General features: G+C 40.7%; 1 protein-coding gene across 3 annotated transcripts in view; it reads left to right on the plus strand.

Annotated features, from left to right (window-relative positions):
- Window positions 1-22,675, plus strand: part of SEC24A (SEC24 homolog A, COPII coat complex component) — a 50,520-nt gene that overhangs the window by 18,156 nt on the left and 9,689 nt on the right. Inside the window, exons 4-18 of one of the 3 annotated variants that reach the window (XM_075009436.1) lie at window positions 1,332-1,412; window positions 1,742-1,908; window positions 4,236-4,408; window positions 6,078-6,180; window positions 7,486-7,612; window positions 8,034-8,143; window positions 9,257-9,369; window positions 10,628-10,746; window positions 12,427-12,482; window positions 13,625-13,831; window positions 14,568-14,688; window positions 16,099-16,257; window positions 18,423-18,596; window positions 19,981-20,091; window positions 20,504-20,679. In XM_075009436.1, the coding sequence (XP_074865537.1) occupies window positions 1,332-1,412; window positions 1,742-1,908; window positions 4,236-4,408; window positions 6,078-6,180; window positions 7,486-7,612; window positions 8,034-8,143; window positions 9,257-9,369; window positions 10,628-10,746; window positions 12,427-12,482; window positions 13,625-13,831; window positions 14,568-14,688; window positions 16,099-16,257; window positions 18,423-18,596; window positions 19,981-20,091; window positions 20,504-20,679 (1,997 nt within the window). The remainder of the gene's footprint in view (window positions 1-1,331; window positions 1,413-1,741; window positions 1,909-4,235; window positions 4,409-6,077; window positions 6,181-7,485; window positions 7,613-8,033; window positions 8,144-9,256; window positions 9,370-10,627; window positions 10,747-12,426; window positions 12,483-13,624; window positions 13,832-14,567; window positions 14,689-16,098; window positions 16,258-18,422; window positions 18,597-19,980; window positions 20,092-20,503; window positions 20,680-22,675) is intronic. The other 2 variants (XM_075009437.1, XM_075009438.1) reach the window with 2 other exon arrangements.

The raw sequence follows: 22,675 nt of genomic DNA on the forward strand, positions 1-22,675 counted from the left end.
CTTGAAGCTGCTATTGATAATCAGTAGCTGGAGTAGGATAGTGTTCTTCAGAGATGAGTGTTTTAGTTTCTTATTGTTTTAGCAGAAATAAATGATCCTTTGGGGTGGAATTTTCAAAAATACATCCTCTGAATCCTTAATGTACTTCTGAATCACTTCCTGCCGTGTGTAACCTCCTATGACCGGAGAGCAATTTGTCATCTTGCTATGCTGCAGTCAGGTTGAATGCGCTGCAAAGCCTGTTATCAGACTATCTAAAAATTACATCTCTGGGGAAATAATTGTTTCAGATGGACAAAGAACTTTGTTTTGAAGGGTTGATGACGTTTAGGTTGCGGCCACACTTGGCCAAAACTTCAAAATGGCCATGTGAATGGCCAAATTGGAGGATGCTAATGAGGCACTGAAATGAATATTCAGTGCCTTATTAGTATGCTGTCAGCTGCGGCACTTTAAAAGTGCCACGTTTTGCTCATGCGGGGCTCGGCTGCATGGGGGTCCTTTTTGTAAGGAACCCACAGACTTCGAAATCCCCTTATTCCTATCAGCTGAGCCGTGGGTGTAGCCCATGTAGCCGAGCAGCGTGTGAGCGAAATGCAGCACTTTTGAAGTGCTGTGGCCGTCAGCATGCTAATGAGGCACTGAATATGCATTTCAGTGCCTCATTAGTATTCTTTGATTTGGCCATTAGCATGGCCATTTTGAAATTTTGGCCAAGTATGGCCACAGCCTTAGGGTATGTCTATACTACCGAGTTATTCCAAAACAAGCTATTTCAGAATAATGCATCTACACTACAGGAAGCCCCCAGATAAGGAAAACTTATTCTGAAATAGTGTGTCCATACACGATAGCGCCTATTTTGGATTACAGCCCCTGGAAGTAAGGATGGCTGGGCTTTTAATTTTACTTATACTTCACATATTCAGTATAAAAATGGTTTACTGCCACATATGTATTAGAACAACTTTCTTCTCTTAGATTCGTTTAACTGTGGCTGGCTCAGGTGCTTTAACCATGTGAGTTTTTGCTTTACTTTTTGAGGAATCGCTGCCATTGTTGTTGACTTGGAAACTGACAGGTTCAGTGACTGGAATGGAGATTCGATTCCCATTCTAAAATGAGAATATCTCCTGCATAACTTTTTGTGATCTTTCTCTTTCCACTACGTGATCCTTTTTCACTTCATGTTGGAATCAAGCCTTAGGAATTTTGCACTAAAATGCTTGCCACAATCATATAAAACCAATTGCTGATATTAAACTTCCAGTGAGGAAAATCAACCCAGTTTCTGTTTTTTAAGCCTTCGTTTCTTAATGGGTTATTTTTAGCAGGTGATGTAACAGCCACTGCCAGTGATGGATCTTTGGTCCAAAACAGTTACGATGCAATAGAAGGAGGAGGCTTCATGGGTAGGACATTTTTATTAAATGCTTTCAATCTGGAGGAATTTAATTTTTAAAGCCATGTCAGGAGGGAGGCCATGGGATATTTCTGTAACAGATGTATACTTTTCTTAGTGTAAATTTACCTGAAAGAAGTTGAATGTAGTGTTTGAAGTTTTGTTATAACAGTCTATTATACTTCTCTAAGTGTTTTTAAACAACAGTCCAGCCAAAACATTTCAGTAAGTGCCTTTCCAGAATGTCCTCTCATTAACATGTTATCAAAGGAAGTGCTGTATTTTTAACGGCCTTTCTTGGATAACTGATTTAAATATGATCTTTTCTGTCTGCTCTAGCAACCACGTTTCCATCTCCTGCTCCCCAGAATCTTAATCTGGGTAGAAGCATTGGGTATTCTTATCCCACCTTACCACCAGCCTACCAGAGTGCGTCTTCACCTGGAGCACCAGGAATGCAGTCCTCACCCTTGCAATATCCAGCTGGATCACAATCTTTCCCTCAGGTAAATCTTTCCTGTTGGTTTTCTCAATTACTAAATCCGCAGCTGTATAAACAGGTTGTGCCGGCAGAACCCTGCACTCATGTAGCACTATGTAAATGCCATAAGATTCCATGTAAGCACAAGCCTCTTCCTGTGTAATTCAGCTTGCAGAAATGGGGCCTAAATCTGTGTATGTTGATTAGCTGTCCAGGGCTGGCCAGGTAGAAAACAGTTTCTCCATCTTTTGAAGCAATCTGAACTTACTGCTAATGTGTGCCAGTTCTTTTTACAAGATTGTCTCCCCAAATTCATCTATATTGCTGCCCAAATAACCTTTTCCCGTCACTGTGACCATGTTTTTTTTTGATTTCCTGTATGTATTGATCAAAAGTCATGTCCAGTGTTCTACATATTTCAGGTTTCTTCTCCAAACTTTCAAAGCAGAACATAACTCTATTTCTGCTTCTTGCTCCAGCCAAACTGGTCTTCTGCACACTCATAGTTTTGCCATCCTTGATCTCCCTTATGATTAGACTCTCAAAGCTTTTTCCTCCTTGCAAAAATGTAATTACGCATGTCGTAATGTTGATATTATGACTATCACCTGCCACTGTTTGTCCCATAATTTACATATATAAGCTTTTAGTTTGTAAATATTTGGGGGGCAGAAATTCTGTTCAGCTCACTCTATTTTTGAATGAAGAACACAGATTTGTCCCTGTTCAAAATAATAGTAGACTGAACATCATTAAACATGGAACATTTCATCTGAGTATTAGATGTATTCAGATAAATTTTCTTGCCAAGACCCCCTGTACTTTGCAGCATGTTAGATTATGCAGCAAGGGTCCCCTGATGTCTATGGAATGGCTACATTAAATTATGCAGCAGTATACTGCAACATTAATCCTAAAATAACGTCATAGGCTGAATATATTCTAGACAGTGGAAGCTCTGTCTGGGGTTTTGAGGATGTGACTGCCAGGATTCCTAAACTAACAAAGGTGTTGCAGCTCCACAACAGTGAGTTTTAGAACAGGTCTATACTAGACGTGAAAGTCTGTCTTAGATAGCAATTACAGGTCTGACAATTGTGTAGCTGGAACTGCCGTATCTAAGATCAGTTTATCAGGCTACCTACATAGAGGGAGGTGAACTGGAGAAACTCTCCCATCAACCTCCCTTACTCCTCATGAGACGGAGAAGTGCCAGGGTCGAGTGTTGAGCCCTGGTGTTTCAATTTAGTATGTCCCCACGAGGTGCACTAAATCGAATCCTGGAAGATTGACCCCAACCAGTCAATCTTCTGGTAAATATAGATATACCCTTAGAAGCTGTGCATCCAGGGAAGATATTTTCCCAGTACAATAAACCCATGAAATGTGCGATTTCGAGTTGTGCTTAACTTGCATTAACGTGAGTTACGTGCAACTTGAAGCCACTCTGTGGCTGTCTGCCCACCTGGCTTACCCAGCTGGGAGAAGGTTTGCAGGCAGCCATGGCAACATGGCTTCTTCCAGCTGGGAAAAGTTGTGCCATCATGGCTGTCTCCCAGCGCCACTTCTCCCAGCTGAGGGAAGCTGGGCAGACAGACAGCCATGCCACTGTGGCTTCTCCCCAGCTTCTCCCATCTGGCTCCCAGAATGGCAGGGAGCTGGGAAACTGACCAGCACATCACTGGTCAGTTTCCCAGCTCATGCCAGCAGAGGGGAGCCAGGAGCCAAGCTGCTGCCTGGTCCCTGGCTCCCCTCCACTTGCTGGAACAAGGAAACTGACCAGGGCTGGTGCCCTAGTCAGTTTTCTGACTCCCCTGAATTGCAGGGGAAATTTGACTTATGCGGGGGTTGCAAGAATGCAACCCACATGTAAGTCGGGGGTCTACTGTAACTGTATGTTTGTCTGGCTTGGAAGGACTGGTGTGTCACGTCTCTCCTTGCTCCATCCCAGATAATTGTGGAACTCATGCTGCTGCATGTCCTCTACTTTAGTTGGCCACACTGGTCCATATCATCAAGGGTACTTAGGCATCGAAGTCCCTTTGAAATCAAATTTATGCAGCAAATGCATGAATATCCAGGTACACTATCTGATTATTTGTACACCTGGGTAGTCACATACACAGGGTCCTGTTGGTTGCCAAAAGAATTGCCAATAAACTCAGAAGTCTTAGAACAAGTGCATGGTGATACGTATCTTTGGTATTGTATGTAAGCTGCTTGTTTCCTGATAGCTGACAAGATTAAATTTGTTTTGTAACTAGTGTCCAAATATATTGCAACAATAAATTGCTGTATCATCCAGATACGTTCAGGAGTGAGTTAATTTTTTTTTTAAATTTGTTTACTTAGCCTGCCTTGGGTGGTAATCACTTAACTGCATCTATGGGTAGACTGAGTCTGCAACCAGAAGGATTAAGACCTATCAACCTTCTTCAAGAAAGAAATATTCTTCCTGTAACACCTTTGCAGGCTCCTGTCCCAAACTTGCATGAAGAAATTCAGAAGCTCAACTGTAATCCAGAGTAAGGTTTCCCATTAACTATAACTTATCAAAAGAAATTGAAATAACTGTTCCTCAGATCTAAAATCAGTATATAAAATTCTTACATACTAATTTTTGGATACTGTTAGTAATTGTTTGGAAAGTGGCAGCATCTTAATTAAAATAATGTAAAATGAAAACTAGATTAATTTTTTACTTAAAGATGGGTAAATACAGACCAGAGTGCAAACATCTGAACTAATTGGCTTTTGGAACATTTCAGGTAAGCTTATAGGCTGATTCTTATTTTAAGATCTTCCTTGTAATCTGTTTTTATAGTGTATACTTAAATCCACCAAAATTGCTGGTCTTCTTTTGATCAGAGGTGAGCGAAATGCAGGTCCATAGCAGCTTTTATTGCTGTTGTCAGTTATTTCTCTCCCTTTCAAGTGAGAATGAAGTTGCATATGTTCTTACTAGAAAAATTCTTTCTGGAAACACTGTATGGTCTTAGAAGTTTGTGTCAAGTGTAATTGTTTCTATAAGTTATCAAGTGTGAAGTCATCTTCTAAATGCTATTTTTTATAACACTTTTGATAGACAGTATCCCTCCTTTTGCCTGGTCAGAGACTTAACAATAGGCTTGAGATCAGATGGATAACTCCCATCCAATAACGTCATCCCTTATGACATAGGGATTTCCGTGAGTGCAGCCCTTTTTCCAGTATATAGATCTAGTTCGTGGTCTAACCCCTTAATTTTTTCTCCACTCACTTCAGCATATATACTGTATTTGAGATAGTCATGTCTAACTTTATATCCATTAGACAAAGGTCAGTGTTTTGACGTACTGATGTTCTTCAATTCCAAGAGTAGGCCTTCTCCAGCTAGAATGTGAAACTAAAGTGCTTTTCATGACACCGTCTAAAGCAATACAAACACAATAAATACAAAACTGTGTTTAAACCATCTTAAATTGATAAAATGAGTCTGCGCAGTATGCATCTCTACGGTGGGCTATGTTCCATCTTATGGGAACACGAGCAAAGGCTTGGGTAGGTGTGATAGTACATGAGGTACAAGTGTCAGAAAAAACAAAAGTCGAAAACAGAATGGTTTATGGGTTGGTGTAGAAATGACATTATTTAAATAAGGCACAACAAAAACCAAAAAGTACTGAATGAAATACAGAATCTTATATTTTGATCTCACTGTGCTGCAGGTAACTAGTGAAAAAAACTAAGTAATAAAAGTGAACGGGAGGCTAAACACAAGGCTAGCAATATAATTTCTTCTATAATCTAACTGAGAAAACCTTAGTTCTGTAAGTTTACGTATCATGAAAAATACCTTTTTGGTGTCCCTCTGAGAAATCTAACTTGGGCCTAAATAGATTATATGTAAGTTTTGTATTTGTAACAGAATGTGTTGGGGGCCAGTATGCTTTTTCCACTCAATCAAATGTATACAAAATGCAGTAATGAATTAGGAAATACAAGGTATATGTGATGGTTATGCTTTGGATTCCAGTAGCTCAAGTTGACAACACAGAGGATCTGGCATACAGCTGGGAAGAGGGTATTCTGTCAGGAAACAGCAATTCGCTGTTACCAGCTTTGAAAAGAAAATATAAAGGATGCTATGTACTACTTAAAAACTAATGTTATTCTCTGAAAGTCACTGAAAGTAACCCTTTATCCTTCATGTAGGTTATTCCGATGTACCCTGACTAACATTCCTCAGACTCAGGCCTTATTGAATAAAGCCAAACTTCCTTTGGGGCTCCTGCTTCATCCTTTCAAAGACTTATCGGTATGATGAAATATTAAAAGCTTTAAATACTGCAGTGTCAGCTATACTTATACTTGAGATCAGTACCTGATAACTAAGTCTACAAGAGGTAAATCTGTCAGCTAATCTTGGCCCGGGGAAAAGAACTCGCTTCAAAACCATTTAGTCCCCTTGCTTCTGCTCTGTGAAAACAACTGTCATCCTGTTTAAATATCTGCCGTCACTGTTACAGTCCTTAGCCTCAGCTTAAATGCTATTGGAAGCTCAGAAACTCTCAAACTATAAAAAAGTGAGTCAGTACGTTTTAATATTGTTATAGTTTTTGTGGTTTTATTGTCACATGATCACCAGCTGTTGCCATTGATTTCTTCCTATACTCAAGTCTCCTGAGCAGTGTTTCCTCTAATGTTTTCCAGCTATGTGTGGATTTTCCCTTCTTGTGCAGAATAATTTTATATGCACAGAGGCAGGTGCAAAGTGCACCACTAGTGGGGGGGAAAAAAACGTAGCCATGGGCACTCTGCTAATCACCTGAGTGACATTTGAATCTCCTGAGTGGCTGCAGATGTACACAGCTTACAGGAAGCACTGCTCCTGAACACACTAACTCCTAACTAAGTCAAAAACTGAGACTCAGGTGGCCTCAGGTTCCCTTAAGCCTTGTATTCCTTATATTCCTTGGCTTTAATGTACTACCATTGCTCCTTTCCCAATGTGTGAGTTTTGGTGGTGGTGAAGTGACCACTTGAATCATAGGGAAGGCAATGTGAATTCAATACAATGAATTCATATGGGTTCCACAGCCTGTTACTTCCACAATTGACTTTAATTTCTAACACACTTATATAACTTATGATTCTGCAGTGTTGAGTTGGGGGGGTGGAATCATCTGTCTTTGTAAAATAAAGTGAAAATACAAAATTAGGTGCACTGATTGAGAGGTTTATCATCTTTTTTAGGGGGGAAAAAGTACACAGCTAAGTAGTTTAGAGCCTAAATTCAGTCAGCCTTTCTAATAGTTAAAGTTTTGTGGACACTATGTAGATTAGGGCTGTTTTCTTCCTCCATTCTGCTTCTAAAGTGACTGTTGCATTTAGGCTGGCTAACCTGAGAGCACAAAGAACATTCTTACTATTGTAGACAGTGCTTTTTTTATGCTAGTACTTTCCGGTACGTCAGCAGGCCCCAGTTATGGTATTGTCTAGAGGGCGGGATGGGGAGCCAGCTGAGTAGTGGCTCCTCCTCTCTTACAAAAAAGACACTGATTGTGGATATGTCATAAATGTCTTGCTTTGGGATTTTAAAGCAGAAGTTCCTCTTTTCCAGCAATTACCTGTGGTCACCTCCAGTACAATTGTGAGATGTCGTTCCTGCAGGACGTATATTAACCCTTTTGTCAGCTTTCTGGACCAAAGGCGATGGAAGTGCAACTTGTGTTATCGAGTGAACGATGGTAGGTTTTTAAACAATGAGCCCACTTAAGTACTCATGTCAACTTTTGAGCTGGACTTCTACATCCATTCCCTAAATACACCTTTTTCCTGACATCTGAGGTGTGCTGCTACAGTTCTAGTCCTTCCCACATCAGGGTTATCAGTTATAGCAAATAATGGGATTGTGTCAAGTAGCGAGTCTTCTACTATGGACCAAAATGCAATCACTAAAAAGCTTCATTGAGTTTGAAACATTTTCCAAATATGTGATAGTGTACCATTTTGTTGTCCTACTTTGGTACCCCCTATATATGTCCTCTCACGCAGTATCACACTGCAGATAAGCATAGTCACTCATATGTCTGTGTGAAACCGTAGAACTATTAATATTAGTGCATGTTTGTCTGAGCTGTGATAATTCAGTAATTTAATTTTATGTAGTTCCTGAAGAATTCATGTATAATCCTGTGACAAGAGTATATGGAGAACCTCATAAAAGACCTGAAGTTCAAAATGCTACTATTGAGTTCATGGCTCCCTCTGAATACATGGTGAGGTTTTGTTTACTTTCTTATTAAACTTTTATATAGCTTTAATGTCTAGGGGCCTCAATCAGAAAAGATCCCCATTGTGCTAGGTATTCTACAGACACCTAGTTAGGTACTCTCTGCCACAAAGCGAGTGTCTGAGTTAGGGATGTTAACGGTTACCTGGTAGGCCTCACCCTAAATGGATGAGGCTTACTGGTTACAGTTAACCCCATGGCGGGGAGAACCTGGAGCAGCTGCCCACCTGTCCTTTACTGGGGGCAGCATGAGGCCAGGGTTCAGCCTAACTGTGCTGCCTAATGGGAGCTCCCCACGGTAAATGCTGTCTGGCCACACACCAGCCCCCTCCCATACTCAACACCTCATACCTCCTCCTTTACCCCATGCACCTGCCCCACCCTGTCCCCCCTCTCAGAACCCTGAACCCTAGCAGTCTATCCTGGAGCCCCCTCCTGCACCCAGTCTCCCTCCCAAAGCTTGCACCTATCACCCATCCCCTTCTATACCCTATCCACCTGCCCCAGGCTCAGCCTGGAGCCCCTTCCCACACTGTGAACCCCTCAGATCCAGCCCAGAGCCCGCACCATCTCCTGAACCCCAACCCACTTCCTCAGCCCTGTGGGAGTGGGGGGAGAGCAAGCAGAGAAAGGGGAGGATGAAATGAGTGGGGCACAACTTTGTAGTAGATCTTGGGTTGCCCTTAAATTCAGAAAGTGATGTTGGGCATAAAAAGTGCGGTTTTGGTTACAAATACTGCAGTGGAACATTTAAAAAAAAAAAACCAAGACCTCCACTGGTAATCTTTTAAACTACATTCTTGTTGACCCTGAATCAAATTTTTATAAATATCACTGTCAGGCGAGATTTGATCTGTCAGTTTCTCTTTAGCAAAGACTAGAATTGATCTCATAAGATTTTTCTCTAGATTTCCTACTTTACCCTATTCTACAACATCATTGCTTATTTCTCTGCTGTTACACAAATTGGAGTATTTCTCTTCTGGGAATGTGTTCTGGGTGGTGTGATATAAACCTACAATATAACCAATAAACTGAGAGTGACTGTTTCAATAACTGGACCTTAGGATCCATTGTGGTTTTTTTGTTGTTTTTGAAGTTGCGTCCACCTCAACCTCCTGTGTACCTCTTTGTATTTGACGTCTCCCATAATGCAATTGAAACAGGATACTTGAATACAGTCTGCAAGACCTTGTTAGACAATCTTGACTTGTAAGTTCTTTTCTCAGACTTTAAACTTCTCCCATATTTGTGTATTTTTTATATAATTTGTGTAATTTAGTTTAATGTGTGAACAGGATTTTAATTGTGTGTTTACAATCCAGAGAGGAAAATTTTGAGAGTGCTGCATAGGAATTAGCCTTACACTCGGTTTTTATCAGTTGTAGTTGCAGTGCTAAAACAGTCTTAAGATTTTTATTGTAGTGTCTTCAGATGACAGGTTGTATTTCCATAGGGTCCATACCACTATGCAAAATTTTTAGGGGACCACAAATGAAAAAAGGTTGAAAATCAGTGCTTTAGAGCAGTGCTCTGCAACTGGTGTGCCACAAAGGGATGCTTAGTGTGCCTCAGAGTCTAATATAGTGGTATGGGAGTGGGAGTCTAACCTAGTGGTTAGAGTGGGCAGCTGGGAGCCAGGACTCCTGGGTTCTGTTCACCTCTCTCCACACCCTGGGAGGAGGGTGGGATCCCAGTGGTTAGAGTGATGGAAGGGTGGGAGCCAGGGCTTTTGGGTTCTGTCCCCTTGGGAGGTGGATGGGAGTCTAGTCTAGTGATTAGAGCAGGGGAGCTGGATTCAAACCCAGCACCAGGAGGGGTTCAAATCTACTGGTTAGAGTGGAGGGAAGCTGGGAGCCAGCACTCCTGGGTTTTGTTCTAGCCCTGGGAGGGGATGGGAGTCCAGCCTAGTGGGAGTCTAGTAGTTAGAGTGGAGGGAATTTGGGAGCCAGGATTCTTGGGTTCTATCAACGCGTGCACACACCCCACAAGTTGAGATTAGCGCAGTGCTCTGCAACTGATGAGCCATGTGCCATCCACCACTCTGCTCTTGGTGGAAGAAGCATGTGGCGGTGGGAAGGGGATTAGGTTACATATATTGGATGTGCTGTGAAATTTGAGTGGTGAAGTGTGCCATGAGGTGATAAATGTTGCTGAGCACTGCTTTAGAGTAAGTCTCAGTACAGATAATGTCAGTTTATTGCTGTAAAATACCTAAAAGCTAAGCTATAAACATATTTTACTACTGCAGTTGTTCTGTTTGTGTTGGGGAGAGAGTGTAAGCATTAGCTCTGAGAATGATGCAGTGGATATTTCAGAAGCTGTTTCCCAGCAGGTATAAAATGTTCCTCTACCTCATATCATTATAATACCCCTGACAGAATGTACTTGCACTTGGATAGTGTAGGGCAGCTAAAATCAACTTACTGAACACTTTTTGATTTTTTTTTTTTTTTTTTTTTTTGTTAAGGCTTCCTGGGAACACTAGAACAAAAATAGGCTTTATAACATTTGACAGCACAATCCATTTCTACAGTCTTCAGGAAGGTCTCTCTCAGCCTCAGATGCTAATCGTTTCAGATATTGAAGGTATGTAAGAACATCTCAGTTGTATTTTTATAAAGTGATATTTAATGATTTTGACATGCTGTGATGGCAAAGTCTAGAACTCTAAATATTAAGTTGGGTGAATTAGTGTGTCTGGTATTAAATTAGGATTGCAGGAATTTGGTGGAATAAGATAATCGATGGAAATGGTAATATAACAGGGTCATCTAGTGAAATTAATAGGCAGCAGGTTGCAAATAAACAAAAGGTAGCACTACTTCGGACTACACACAGTCTGCTTGTGGAAGTTGGCACGCCAGGGAAGGCCAAAAGTTTAACAGGGTTAAAAAGAGAATTAGACAAGTTTAGGGAGGATAGATCCATAACTGGGTAGTAACTAAGATGGTCAGAGAAGCAACTCCATGCTCTCAGTGCCCTAAGACTTTGAGGATGCACCTACATTGGAATTAAAGGACTTTGGCCAGGCCGGGTCAGCTGACTTGGGCCGCATGGCTGTAAATTGCTTTCACAGACATTTGAGCTCAGATTGGAGCATGGGCTCAGGGACACCCCCTTACTGTATTGCCAAACCTTGACTGCTGCCAACTGTCACTGGACACCTGTGAGTGGATCATTTCATTGCACTCTCATAGACAGACGGTTGAGCTAGAGCAGCCATTTCTTTTGTTCGCATATCCCAAGAGTTTCCAGATAAGATCACCAGATGCTTCAAAGAATAGATAAATCAACGTAATGTATCTAATATCTCAGCTAAGGCTCATTACGGTTAATTGTACAATGCTGTGGTGTATAGTAGAGCTCCTTTAATAGCCCTCACTGGTGATATGTTCATGACCTGAAACATGGAGTCAGCTTTCCTGGCATTCTAGTTTAATGTTTAAAATAATCTAAACTTTGTATTAGAAATCTGTTTAAACTGTCAGTTGTTCCTATAGTTCTTAGGTGGCTGTATGATGAATAGTTTTTTTATAATTACTGCTGTAAAAACTGGCAAACTTAGTGGTTTCTAACTAATAAAGTCGTTTAACAGTGTGACCTAGCTTTTTTGAGGGTAGGATATTGTAGGATGTCTCTCATATAATTCATAACAATTTACAGCCTGTTACTTACCCTTGATTTAGTCAGGTGCATTTATAGTAGAAGTCATGGGTAAGTCACAGTTTGTGAAGTTTTGTTAATTTGCCCATGACTTGTCCATGGTCTTTACTGAATATATACCCCTGACTAAATCTTAGCTGAGATGGGAGTGTGGGGGGTGGGGGGGAGCAGACAGAGCTGGGGACGGGCATCAAAATCAGTGATTGCTTCAGCTGCCCCCAGAGCTGCCCACTTGCTGTAGCGGCACCTGAGACCGTTGCTGGAAGCTGCAGTTGCTCCCACTGCCCTTGGGATCACTGTTCAGGTTGACCCTAGGGCCAGTTGTGTTGGCTACTGCTCAGTGCTTGGGTTTGCTGCCGAGGACCACCCAAGCAGTGTCTTATGTGGCTAGCTGTGGAGCTGTTCCAGAGCAGCTGATGTTAATGGGCCTGCTATTTGGGCAGCCTGGCCACTGCAGAAGTCAGAGAGGTTGCAAGAAGTCACTGGATCTGTTACTTCTATGATGTCTGTGACAGATAGGGAGCCCTGCTCCTGGATATTCAGCTGCTGGGAACACCTGAGCTTTCCAATAGCTTTAATCAGTTCATTTTTCTGCTCTTCCAGATGTGTTTATACCAATGCCAGAGAACTTACTAGTAAACTTAAACGAAAACAAAGAGGTAAGCCCTCTCTGAAACAATTTAGGTGACATTCAGGCAATATGAAGTGCATTTGATAGTTTGCACAGTGCTTAATGAGATAAATGTCAACTTTAACTTGTCTGAATTGCTTATCTACATATATTACAAATATTTCTGTAACTGAAGAAAATGGAAGGTATTTTGTTCAGTTCTACTTTATACATTTAACTGCATTGTATGTAGTTAGTGTTGCTGTTCCCCTTTCTAGTCAGCCAGTTTCTCTATGAAAACTTATTTTTCTTTCTTTTTAAAAAAAAAAAACAAGAAAAAAAAGAAAGCAGAATATTGCCAAACCACAAAAACTGGCAATGGGATTCCAGGGCAAATGTTGCTTCCAAAGCACCGATAACCCATTTTACTTGATTACATTTCAAGTTAATGGTGTCCTTTTAAGTGAACAGACTTAAGATATTTAGAGAGAAGCGAATCCAATGTGTATCTCTTACTAAGTAAAGTAACTTAAAACTGTAAGTTTTGCCATATTGAGTTCCTAGTTTTTTGTACGAGCAATCTTGTTTTATTATTCACGGTAGGCTATATAGTACTATAAAATGTTATTCTAGGTAAAACCTGAGAACTTGCACATAAATATTTGCTTATGGTGGCAGTTCCATATAGTCTGTATTAGTTTGGAGCTGATACAGGACTCTCTTATATCACTGAGTGAAATTTGAGACTTTCTTGCCTATCTTTCCACGCTGCTCAAAGAAGAGCACATGTGTATCGATGTTTAATGTGCGTAATTAATGGCAGTACAGGAAAAAAATGCATTATTTGACTTTGAAAAGTTTCTTTAGTCAACTGAGACAAATTGATCAAAATAACACTAGTTCATTAACTTAGTGCCAACAATTTTGCAAATGCTAAAATCCAGGTGAAAAAGTAGTGGGGAGATAGAAACCTGAATGTTAAGAGGCCTCAATGGTGGTGGATGTTTTAACCACCTTTGCATCTTGTTTTAAGGTTGTAAATGGTACTTTTTTGTGTATGTATTTGGTTTAGCTCTTTAATACCAGCAGTACTCAGTATTACATGTGTGATAAATAAATAGCCTTTGCAACAGAGGAGAAATCTCTTCTGAAACTTTGACTAATTTTTTTTTTTTTTTACTTTTATTCCAGTTAATTCAAGATTTACTGAGGACGTTGCCACAGATGTTTACTAAGTCCCTGGAAACGCAGAGTGCTCTGGGACCTGCGCTGCAGGCTGCCTTCAAACTGATGTCTCCCACTGGTGGTCGAATTTCTGTCTTCCAGACTCAGCTCCCATCTTTAGGAGTGGGTGCACTTAAATCCCGAGAAGAGCCGAACCAAAGAGCAGCTGCGAAGGTTATAAAAATCACTCTTTAGACACAGTTCATGAAAACTTGCAATCCTGTTGCATAAGTTTGTATGAATTTTGAATTGCATAGTTTGTGGTTATATTGGAGGTTGCAAGTGGAGGCCAAGGCTCCTGGGTTCAAACCCAGCACCAGTGGGGAGTGGGGGTCCTAATGGTTAGAGTGGAAGGAGGCTGGGAGCCAGGATTCCTGGGTTCTATTCACACACACACACACCCACACACACCCACCCACCCACCCCCCGGGGAGGGGGTGGGTGTCCAGAGCAAACCCAGCATGAGGAAGGGAGTTCAGTCTACGGGTTAGAGTTGGAGGGAGGCTGGAAGACAGGACTCTTGAGTTCTCTTCCATCCCAGGTAAGGGGTGGGAGTCTAGCCTAGTGGTTAAAGCAGAGATCAGGGAGCCAGGACTCTAGTGGAGGGAGGCTGGGATCTGAGCCTGGTTTCACTACACTAGTCCCAGACAGGAGATAAAACCCAGGACTCCTGGGTCTAGATTAACATAGTTTTATTGGAGGTCTGTGATGGTAGCTGACGTTCTTGTATTATATTAGTCAGGTGTGACTAACCTATAAACAAAGTAAAGCTCTGATTTTGAAAGATACTGAGCACTTGGAACAGCCATTGAAGACAGTGGGGGAGATGCACTGCTGAGTTTCCCTGGCATTAAGTCTCAAGAGTGTGTGCCATTGAGAATACCTTTTTTCTATTTCCTTGTATTAACAGGACATACATCTTACACCATCCACTGACTTCTATAAGAAGTTAGCTTTGGACTGCTCAGGCCAGCAGGTTGCAGTTGACTTGTTCCTCCTTAGTGGGCAGTATTCTGACCTGGCTTCATTAGGTAAGTCATACTTCTTAAGTTCTTAAGAACTGCTTCTTAAGTTCGTAGCTTCAGTGTTCTAAGGAACGCTGTGTAATTCTGAAAACAATTGATTTTGCTCTTTCACTTCTACATATTCTAGCATTTTAATACAATGATTGCTACCTTTACCCCATCTGCTGTTTGACGTTTCTATGGGTAGAGATTATGGTGTTTCATATTAGGAGTTCGGAGGTGTCTGAACAAGATAACTAGCCTGTTGTCTTGTCTTCTTACCTGAGGGTTGAGATTTTTTTCATCTCTTGAAACACTGTCAGGACTACTGGACAAAAATCTGAGTTCTAGAAACATGTAAGCAAAATCTTGCTTAATGGATGTATGCTTCAACTATGTGGGTATAATCTCTTCATTTCCAGTTTGTTGAAAAGTCTCAGTAGTATGGGCTTGAGACTATTGCTACTTTTAAAAAAAAATTGGTAGCTATATACTTAGATGTCAAAGCCATATCTGATTATCTGTTGAGTATTTAAACAGTGACCATTTGCCCCCTAGATCATGTCTTAAATTTATGCAAAGGGGATTTTCCTTTGTTCTGGACATAAATCTAAGTCAGATACCATGGTGACAAGTGCAGATATTTTATTCATCCTGTTCAGGGTGAAATTTCATGTGGCGACACTTCACCCTTAATGGAAAATAGTAACAGAGAGATAGCTGTGTTAGTCTGTACTCCAACAAAACAGCAGAAATGTAGCACTTTAAAGACTATCAAAATTATTTGATTATGAGCTTTCGTGGGACAGACCCACTTCGAGATTGATCTGATGAAGTGGGTGTGTCCCACGAAAGCTCATCACTGAATAAATCATTTTGTTAGTCTTTAAAGTGCTACATTTCTGCTGTTTTGTCTTAATGGAAAATGACATTGTTAATGAGACACAATATTACAACATCCTTCTGGTTAGCACAGGTGTTTCCAAGATGCTATTTATTTCACCTCATCTTAAAGGAGTATTTTGATTCTGTAACAAGGCGCGAGGCATTTGAAGGAATTTATTTTTGTTCTTACCTCTCGGTGTGTGATGCAGTAAACACCTATACAGGAGCACGCTTTATTAGCATTTTAATTTTTCTTACCTCCTTTAGTATCCTCTTACTTCTATTCTTGAGTGACATGGCACTATTCTTCCTCTAGACCAATTTTAAATCTATTTCATACTTCATAACCTTCATAAATTAAGTGAATGTGCAAGTTACGTCACAGCTATGCATTATATCTAGGCCTGTGCATGTGTAGAGCAAGGTAATTAATGTTAAGATGTTCATGCTCGTAAATAAAATTACAGGAAGAATTAGGTTAATCTGAACTATTTAAAGACTCGGACGACAACTGTTAGCTTGAACTACACCAATGCATATTTTCTATTCTAGGATGTATATCGAGGTATTCAGCAGGGAGTGTGTATTACTATCAATCTTACCATCATCAGCACAACCCAGTCCAGGTGGAGAAATTGCAGAAAGAGCTGAAACGATACGTAACTAGAAAAATTGGCTTTGAGGCTGTCATGAGGATAAGATGCACCAAAGGTCTGAATGCAATCTTTTTTGCATAATTTATTATTTAAAAATGTATTGGTATTTTGTTTATGTGTAAGCCTGAATGAATACTTGGCAAATTTGGACATGTAAAAATCAAGCATCAAGAATCGGGTTGTACAAAAGAGAGCTGAATTGGTAGCACTGCACAAAAGAGCTTATCAATCAAGGTGCAGTGGTGTTTGGATCAGTATCTGTAGCTTGCCAGGGCTAGAAATAGGTGCTTCATTACCATGTACATGTTGGACCTTATGCGATCAACTTAAAATAATAAGTCATGGTTTTAATTGCACTGTTAAACAGTAGACTACCAATTGAAGTTTAATGCAGGGGGAGGAGGTGTTTTCTATGTTTTCAAATGTATTGGTTTGAATTACAGCAGAATAAAAGTGTGCCTGCTCGCTTCATATGATTTTTATTACAAATTTTTGCGGTGATATATGATAAAAGAAATAGCATTTTTCACTTCACCTCATCGAAGTACTATAGAACAATCTCTTTGTTGTAAAAGTGAAACTTACATGTGTAATTTTTTTCTTAAGTAACTTCAGATAAAACAATGTGAAACTTGACAACCTGAAAGTCCACTCAGTCCTTACTACTTGTTCAGCCAGTCTCTGAAACAAACGTGTGTTTATGGGAGATAATTCTGCCAACTTCCTATTACAGTGTCATTAGCAAGTGAGAACTAGTATTTGCATGGCACTTCCGGAGCTGGCATTGCACATGCCAGATATGCTAACCATTCATATACCTCTTCATCCTTTGGCCAGCATTCCAGAGGATTATGCTGATGATGCTGATTTAAAAATACATAAATTAAGTTTGAGACTGAACTCTTTGGAAGAGACCTGCATGTCTCCTACTTCTTTTTAGCTGCACTCTGCCATTTATTTCATGTTACCGCAGTCTGGGATGATGACCTACCATGTTTGTTTTAAGAACGCTTTCACTGCAGCTTTGATAAAACACAATGAAAGTACCAATGAGAGATTTCTAAAGATAGCTATAGTACTCATGTCAAGGTTTAAGAATCTGAAGTGCCTTCCAAAATCTGAGAGGGAAGAGGTATGGAGCATGCTTTGTGAAGTCTTAAAACAGCAGCATTCCAAAGCAGAAAGTATGGAATCTGAACCACCAGAAAGAAAATCCACCTTCTGGTGGTGTCAGCTGACTCAGACGTTGAAAATGAACATGGCCCAGTCTGGACTGCCTTGGATTGTTATCAAGCAGAATGAGCATGGACTCACGGTGGTTGAAGCATGAAGGGACAAATGAATCTTGCAAAGCCAGTTACAACAGTACCATGTGAACGCCTGTTCTCCATTTCAGGTGACGTGGACAACAAATGGGCAATATTATCTTTTGCAAAGGTAAACAAACATGTATCTGAGTAATTGGCTGAACAAGAAGTAGGACTGAGTGGACTTGTAGGCTCTAAAATTTTAGTTTTTTTAAATACAATTTTTTGTACTTAATTCTACATTTGTAAGTTGCACTTTCACAATAAAGAGATTGGACTACAGTTCTTGTATTGGGGAAGTGAATTTTTGTTTCTTACGGTGCAAATAAAGTGAGCACTGTATGCTTTATATTCTGTGTTGTATTTGAAACCTCAGTTTAGAACTGTAGAACACACCCAGAATATTTAAATAAATGGTATTTTGTAATTTTTTTCTCAGCTTGATTAATCATGATAAGTTTTTTTAAACATTAAACAACTTTAGTAACCTTTTTTAGAACTGAACCACTGGTTCTTTAGGCTAACTGATACCCAGGGAATGTTACACTGTGCTACATATGGCATTTTCCCTTAAATGATTGAGCTTACATATTCTATACTAGAAACGTCAACAAATTAGGACTCAGCATCACTGTGTCAAAGAAATTAGTAACATTACTAATCTTCAAGCTAACTTGCATTCAAGTTCTTGGTAAACATTGTTTTTTGTGTATGCTACAAATAAGTATACAGCTTATATACATTATTTACAAGTATTTACATTTACTAAATAAACTGTATTTTGAAAAGGATTTGTCACAATTTAGAGTAAAACAACCCAAAAATCAGGGCAAGTGTGTAATCAGTTCATAGTTTACATTGGATTGTAAGAGTAGCATTCATAAAATAGACTATATGACTCTTCCTTTCATAGGTCTCTCCATTCATACCTTCCATGGGAACTTCTTTGTGCGATCAACAGACTTGTTGTCTTTACCTAATGTAAACCCGGATGCAGGATATGCTGTACAAATGTCAGTAGAGGAAAGTCTTACTGACATGCCAGTTGTTTCTTTTCAGTCAGCACTACTGTACACATCCAGCAAAGGTAAAAAAATGTAAACAGCATTGGCTCGCACAGTGATGTAATATGTTAGCTGCCATTATGTGCAAATTCTTTAGTTGTACTCTAGTTTGTTTGTAGTAAGTAAGTAAACTTCAGTTGCATCTTCATAGCTCCAATAAGAGAAGTTTAAAGTACTGCAGGTTGAATCTCTCTCGCCTGGCACCCTGGGAACCTGACTGGTGCTAGATGAGAGGATTTGCTGGACGATGGGAGGTTAGTGTTTTCTAGCACATTGCCAACACTTCCACTGCTTACTGGGCTCTTAGAAGACATTTAGGGATAAATTGTAGCTAATAACAGCACAGGGTATTGAGAGCCAGGATTAGTGGCTGTAAACAAACTTTATGGGACCATGGGAAACTTTGGCCATACCCATGACAAGTAGTTATCCGGCTAAATAAAATCACGCCGGGTTGTGGAGTTTGCCCTACAAGAGCATTCTGGATTAGAGAGGTTCAACCTGTAGTAAATTGGCGCTGTTATTTCTTAGCTGCTGTTGGTGATTATTCATTATTCAGCAGCTGCATTTCAGGGGCTTACAGATTTGCTGAAGAACATGCTCTAATGTAATCTTAGCTGAGAAATAAATTGACTGCTTAACAGGTATAAGTTTAAAATACCTGTGTGACAAGTTAATGTTGTAATAAATCAGTCTTATAAATTATTTATCTGAAATATAGACCAATTATTAGACTGGCATTGCCCGGGGCTGGAGGGACTGGGGGCTCACGTACCACAGCTGTTAGCTTCTCCCAGGGCTGGCCTGGTCTGTGCAGGCCACCTGCTAGGGCTTCCTGGGGCCAGCAGCTGCTCTCCAGGGCAGGCTGCTGGGGTGGAGAGGCCAGGCTGTGGGCTGGTGAGTAATCACTGGGGTGCTGTGTGTCCCTCTGTGGGCACTTGTGAATATAACTGCCCCCCATGATACTGCCCCCCAGTGGTCATGGGTGGGTACAGCTGTCTCTGCTGTCATCCTCTCCTTTCCATTTGATACAAAACAGTTGAATTCCATGCATGACCCATTATCTTGGCACAGCCAAACCCTAACCTTGCTTTAAGGGGCGATAAGAGGAAACCATGCACCAAATTTGGTGGTTCTAGCTCTTACCATTTAGGAGGAGTTCTTGAAAAACCAGGCTTACGGATGGACACGCTTTCTAATATACATGCTTTAGGTATGTTGAACAAAAAAGGTACTCGTAGGTAAACTAATGTAAAAATTACATTTACTGCAAATTTTAGTGTACAGACTCTTCTTGCTATATTATTGATTCCCTTCTGCTCCATCTACCCCACCCTAAAACATAGCTTATGTAATAGTGTGCAAAATGTCATAAGGAGACTACACAGATTTGTTTTCTTCCTGTAGGTGAAAGGAGGATTCGAGTCCACACTATGTGTTTACCTGTTGTTACAACACTGAGTGATGTCTATCTGGGGGCTGATGTACAAGCTATTACAGGGTTATTAGCTAATATGGGTAAGCATAATACTCTTTGATGTACATGTGTAAAATCTCTAAAAATGTTGAGGAATAACTCATCAGGAAGCAAGATTACAAAGGAAATATCTTTCCTTCTGAATGGTTAAAGGCACTTGGTCATGTGCTTTAAAGCTCTTCTGATGTGTACAGATATCAGTGCAACTGTAGATTGTCACCTGGTATGATGTGGCTTAATTTGGCGCATAGAGTTTGAGCAACGATTAGGACTGTAATATTAATGTTCCCATACCTGTTGGCAGAGTGAAGATGCATTAATGTGTATTTGTAAGTGGTTTAAAATCCTGAAATGAGGAGCTATAGACATACGAAATATTTGCCAATAATTCCTAGAAAAGAGGTAAGGTATAATTTGCTGTTAAACTTACATAAATACTTTCTTCCTTTTTAGCTGTGGATCGATCAGTTTCTGCTAGTTTGAGTGATGCTCGGGATGCCTTAGTGAATGCTGTAATTGATTCCCTATCTGCTTACCGCTCTTTGGTCCTAAGCATTCAGCAGCCTGGTCTGATGGCTCCCTATTCCCTACGACTCTTTCCACTTCATGTCCTGGCTCTCTTAAAACAAGTAAGAATGAAAATTGAACTTTACAAAGGATGTTATTTTTATATTCAGTATATTAGTCTGAAAGATGTACAAGTAAAGATTTCTGTAAGATGAAATTGTGTATATGTAGAGTTTTGGCAGCATTTGAATGGGGTGTTTCTTCTTTGGTTTATATCCAGTTAAATTAAAACCAGCCTTCTTGCCATATGGTATTGCGGTACTTGAGGTTGTTTGACGTGTAAGATGATGATCTCTTCTGGTGTAAATGGGACAGGTCTGGAACCACCTTCTTGCCTCACTTCTCCAGACCCTGGATTTGGTGATATTTTTCAGTACCACTGTTGCTTGTTTGCCTAGACTTTCCTTGTAGCCAGCTGTAGCAGAAGATGGCTTGAGTGTCCATCTCACCCACCTATGATTTTTTTTTTTTCAAATAACATCTCTGAAGTTACTGAGTTAATGTATTGCATCTGGAGCAGTGGGTTTCAACCAGTGTGCCATGAGAACTGTCCAAATGTGCAGTGAAATGTTAGTTTCCCCTCACTGTGGCCCTTTGCACTGGGGGGGCGCGGGGGAGAGATGATTGACGACCTTGCAGGACCCCATTTGCAGTGGAAGGCAGTTGAAATGCTGTTTCCCAAACCGAACAAAATGGTAGGGAGCTGCCCCCACTCCCTGCTGTGACAAAGGGGAGGGATGGAGGGTAGGAGCCTGTTGGAGCTGGGACACAGTTTAAATGCTGCGTCCTGGGATGGGCTGGCAGGGAGAGGAGTCTGCTTTCAGTGGTTGCTCGTTTGCTCAACAATCTGAGCATGGTGCTGATTTTGAAAATGCATCTGTACTTGCTGTCTAAGAAGGTGTATTCTGTGGTGGATTTGAAACATCAATGCATTTGATACTTGTTTAGCTGTAACCATAGTAAATGTGACATTTATGAGCAGTTGATTCCGCTGAAGGAAGTGGGTGTGCTGTGGAATTGTTTCAGTGCAGTGTGCTGTGTTACTGAAAAGGTTGGGAACCACTGATACAGCGCTTAATCAGATTTATTGTAAAGCTTGAATTTTGGTGGACAATGTATAGCATTTTTTCTACTTTAGAAAACTGAACAGTTTCTAAAAATGGCTTTCAGAAGAGGGTGTCCCTGAATTAATATAGAGATTAGCTCGTGTTAGAGTAGATGATTTACTCTTTCAAAAAACAGCTGAATCCAGATCTGGTGGACTCATGTCTCACTCACATTTTCTCAAATGACACTAAAAACCCTGTCAAGTCTCTCTGCTCTGGCTGTACATATATTGGGAAGATTTAATTTCGTTAATAGGGACAAGGTCAAACACTTCAGTGGTGTTTGATACCTGTTTGGGATGGTGTCCTGCCAGGCCCACCAATTGCATGTGGAGGGCAAAAGGGGCAATACACTGGGGCCTAATGATTCAAAAAGGCTTGGGACTCCCAGAAGCTGCTGCTGTGGTAGTGGTGATTCCCGAAGCCCCTGGCTCTTGAAGTCGCTGCCAGAATGTCGGGGGGGGGCGGGGGGAGGAGGCGGGGTGGTTAATGAATCCAGGTGGTGCTGAGGGCTGGCTGTCCTGGCCTCTTCACTTCTGCCTGAGGGCCCCCCCCCCGGGTGTGCAGAGCAGCACCCTCTCTCCGCACCTTGCCAGCTCCCTGAAGTCCTGCTTTAGCAACAGTTATATGTTGTCTGTAAGCCAATGCATCATTTATCATCGGATCAGAATGCCTTTGACAGAGATGTGCATAAGAGCCAAAGGACTAAGCGTAACAAGTCTTGGGATTGCTATTTTAAAGTATCATTATGTAGGTTGAGACCAAATAGTAAATCCATCTAAATATGCCATCATTCCAACTCCACTCTTCAGCAAGCGTTCTACGGGCATAGGACCAACATATATTACAGTACGTTGCATCAGTGGTTCCAGAATCCAGAGAGATACTGCTTGAGTGATTAGTCACAACATTGTTGCATGTAAATAATATGAGAAACTTGCTTTGAGGACAG

The sequence above is a fragment of the Carettochelys insculpta genome, chromosome 15, assembly GCF_033958435.1.
Source record: "Carettochelys insculpta isolate YL-2023 chromosome 15, ASM3395843v1, whole genome shotgun sequence".
In the NCBI taxonomy this organism is placed as follows: Eukaryota; Metazoa; Chordata; order Testudines; family Carettochelyidae; genus Carettochelys; species Carettochelys insculpta.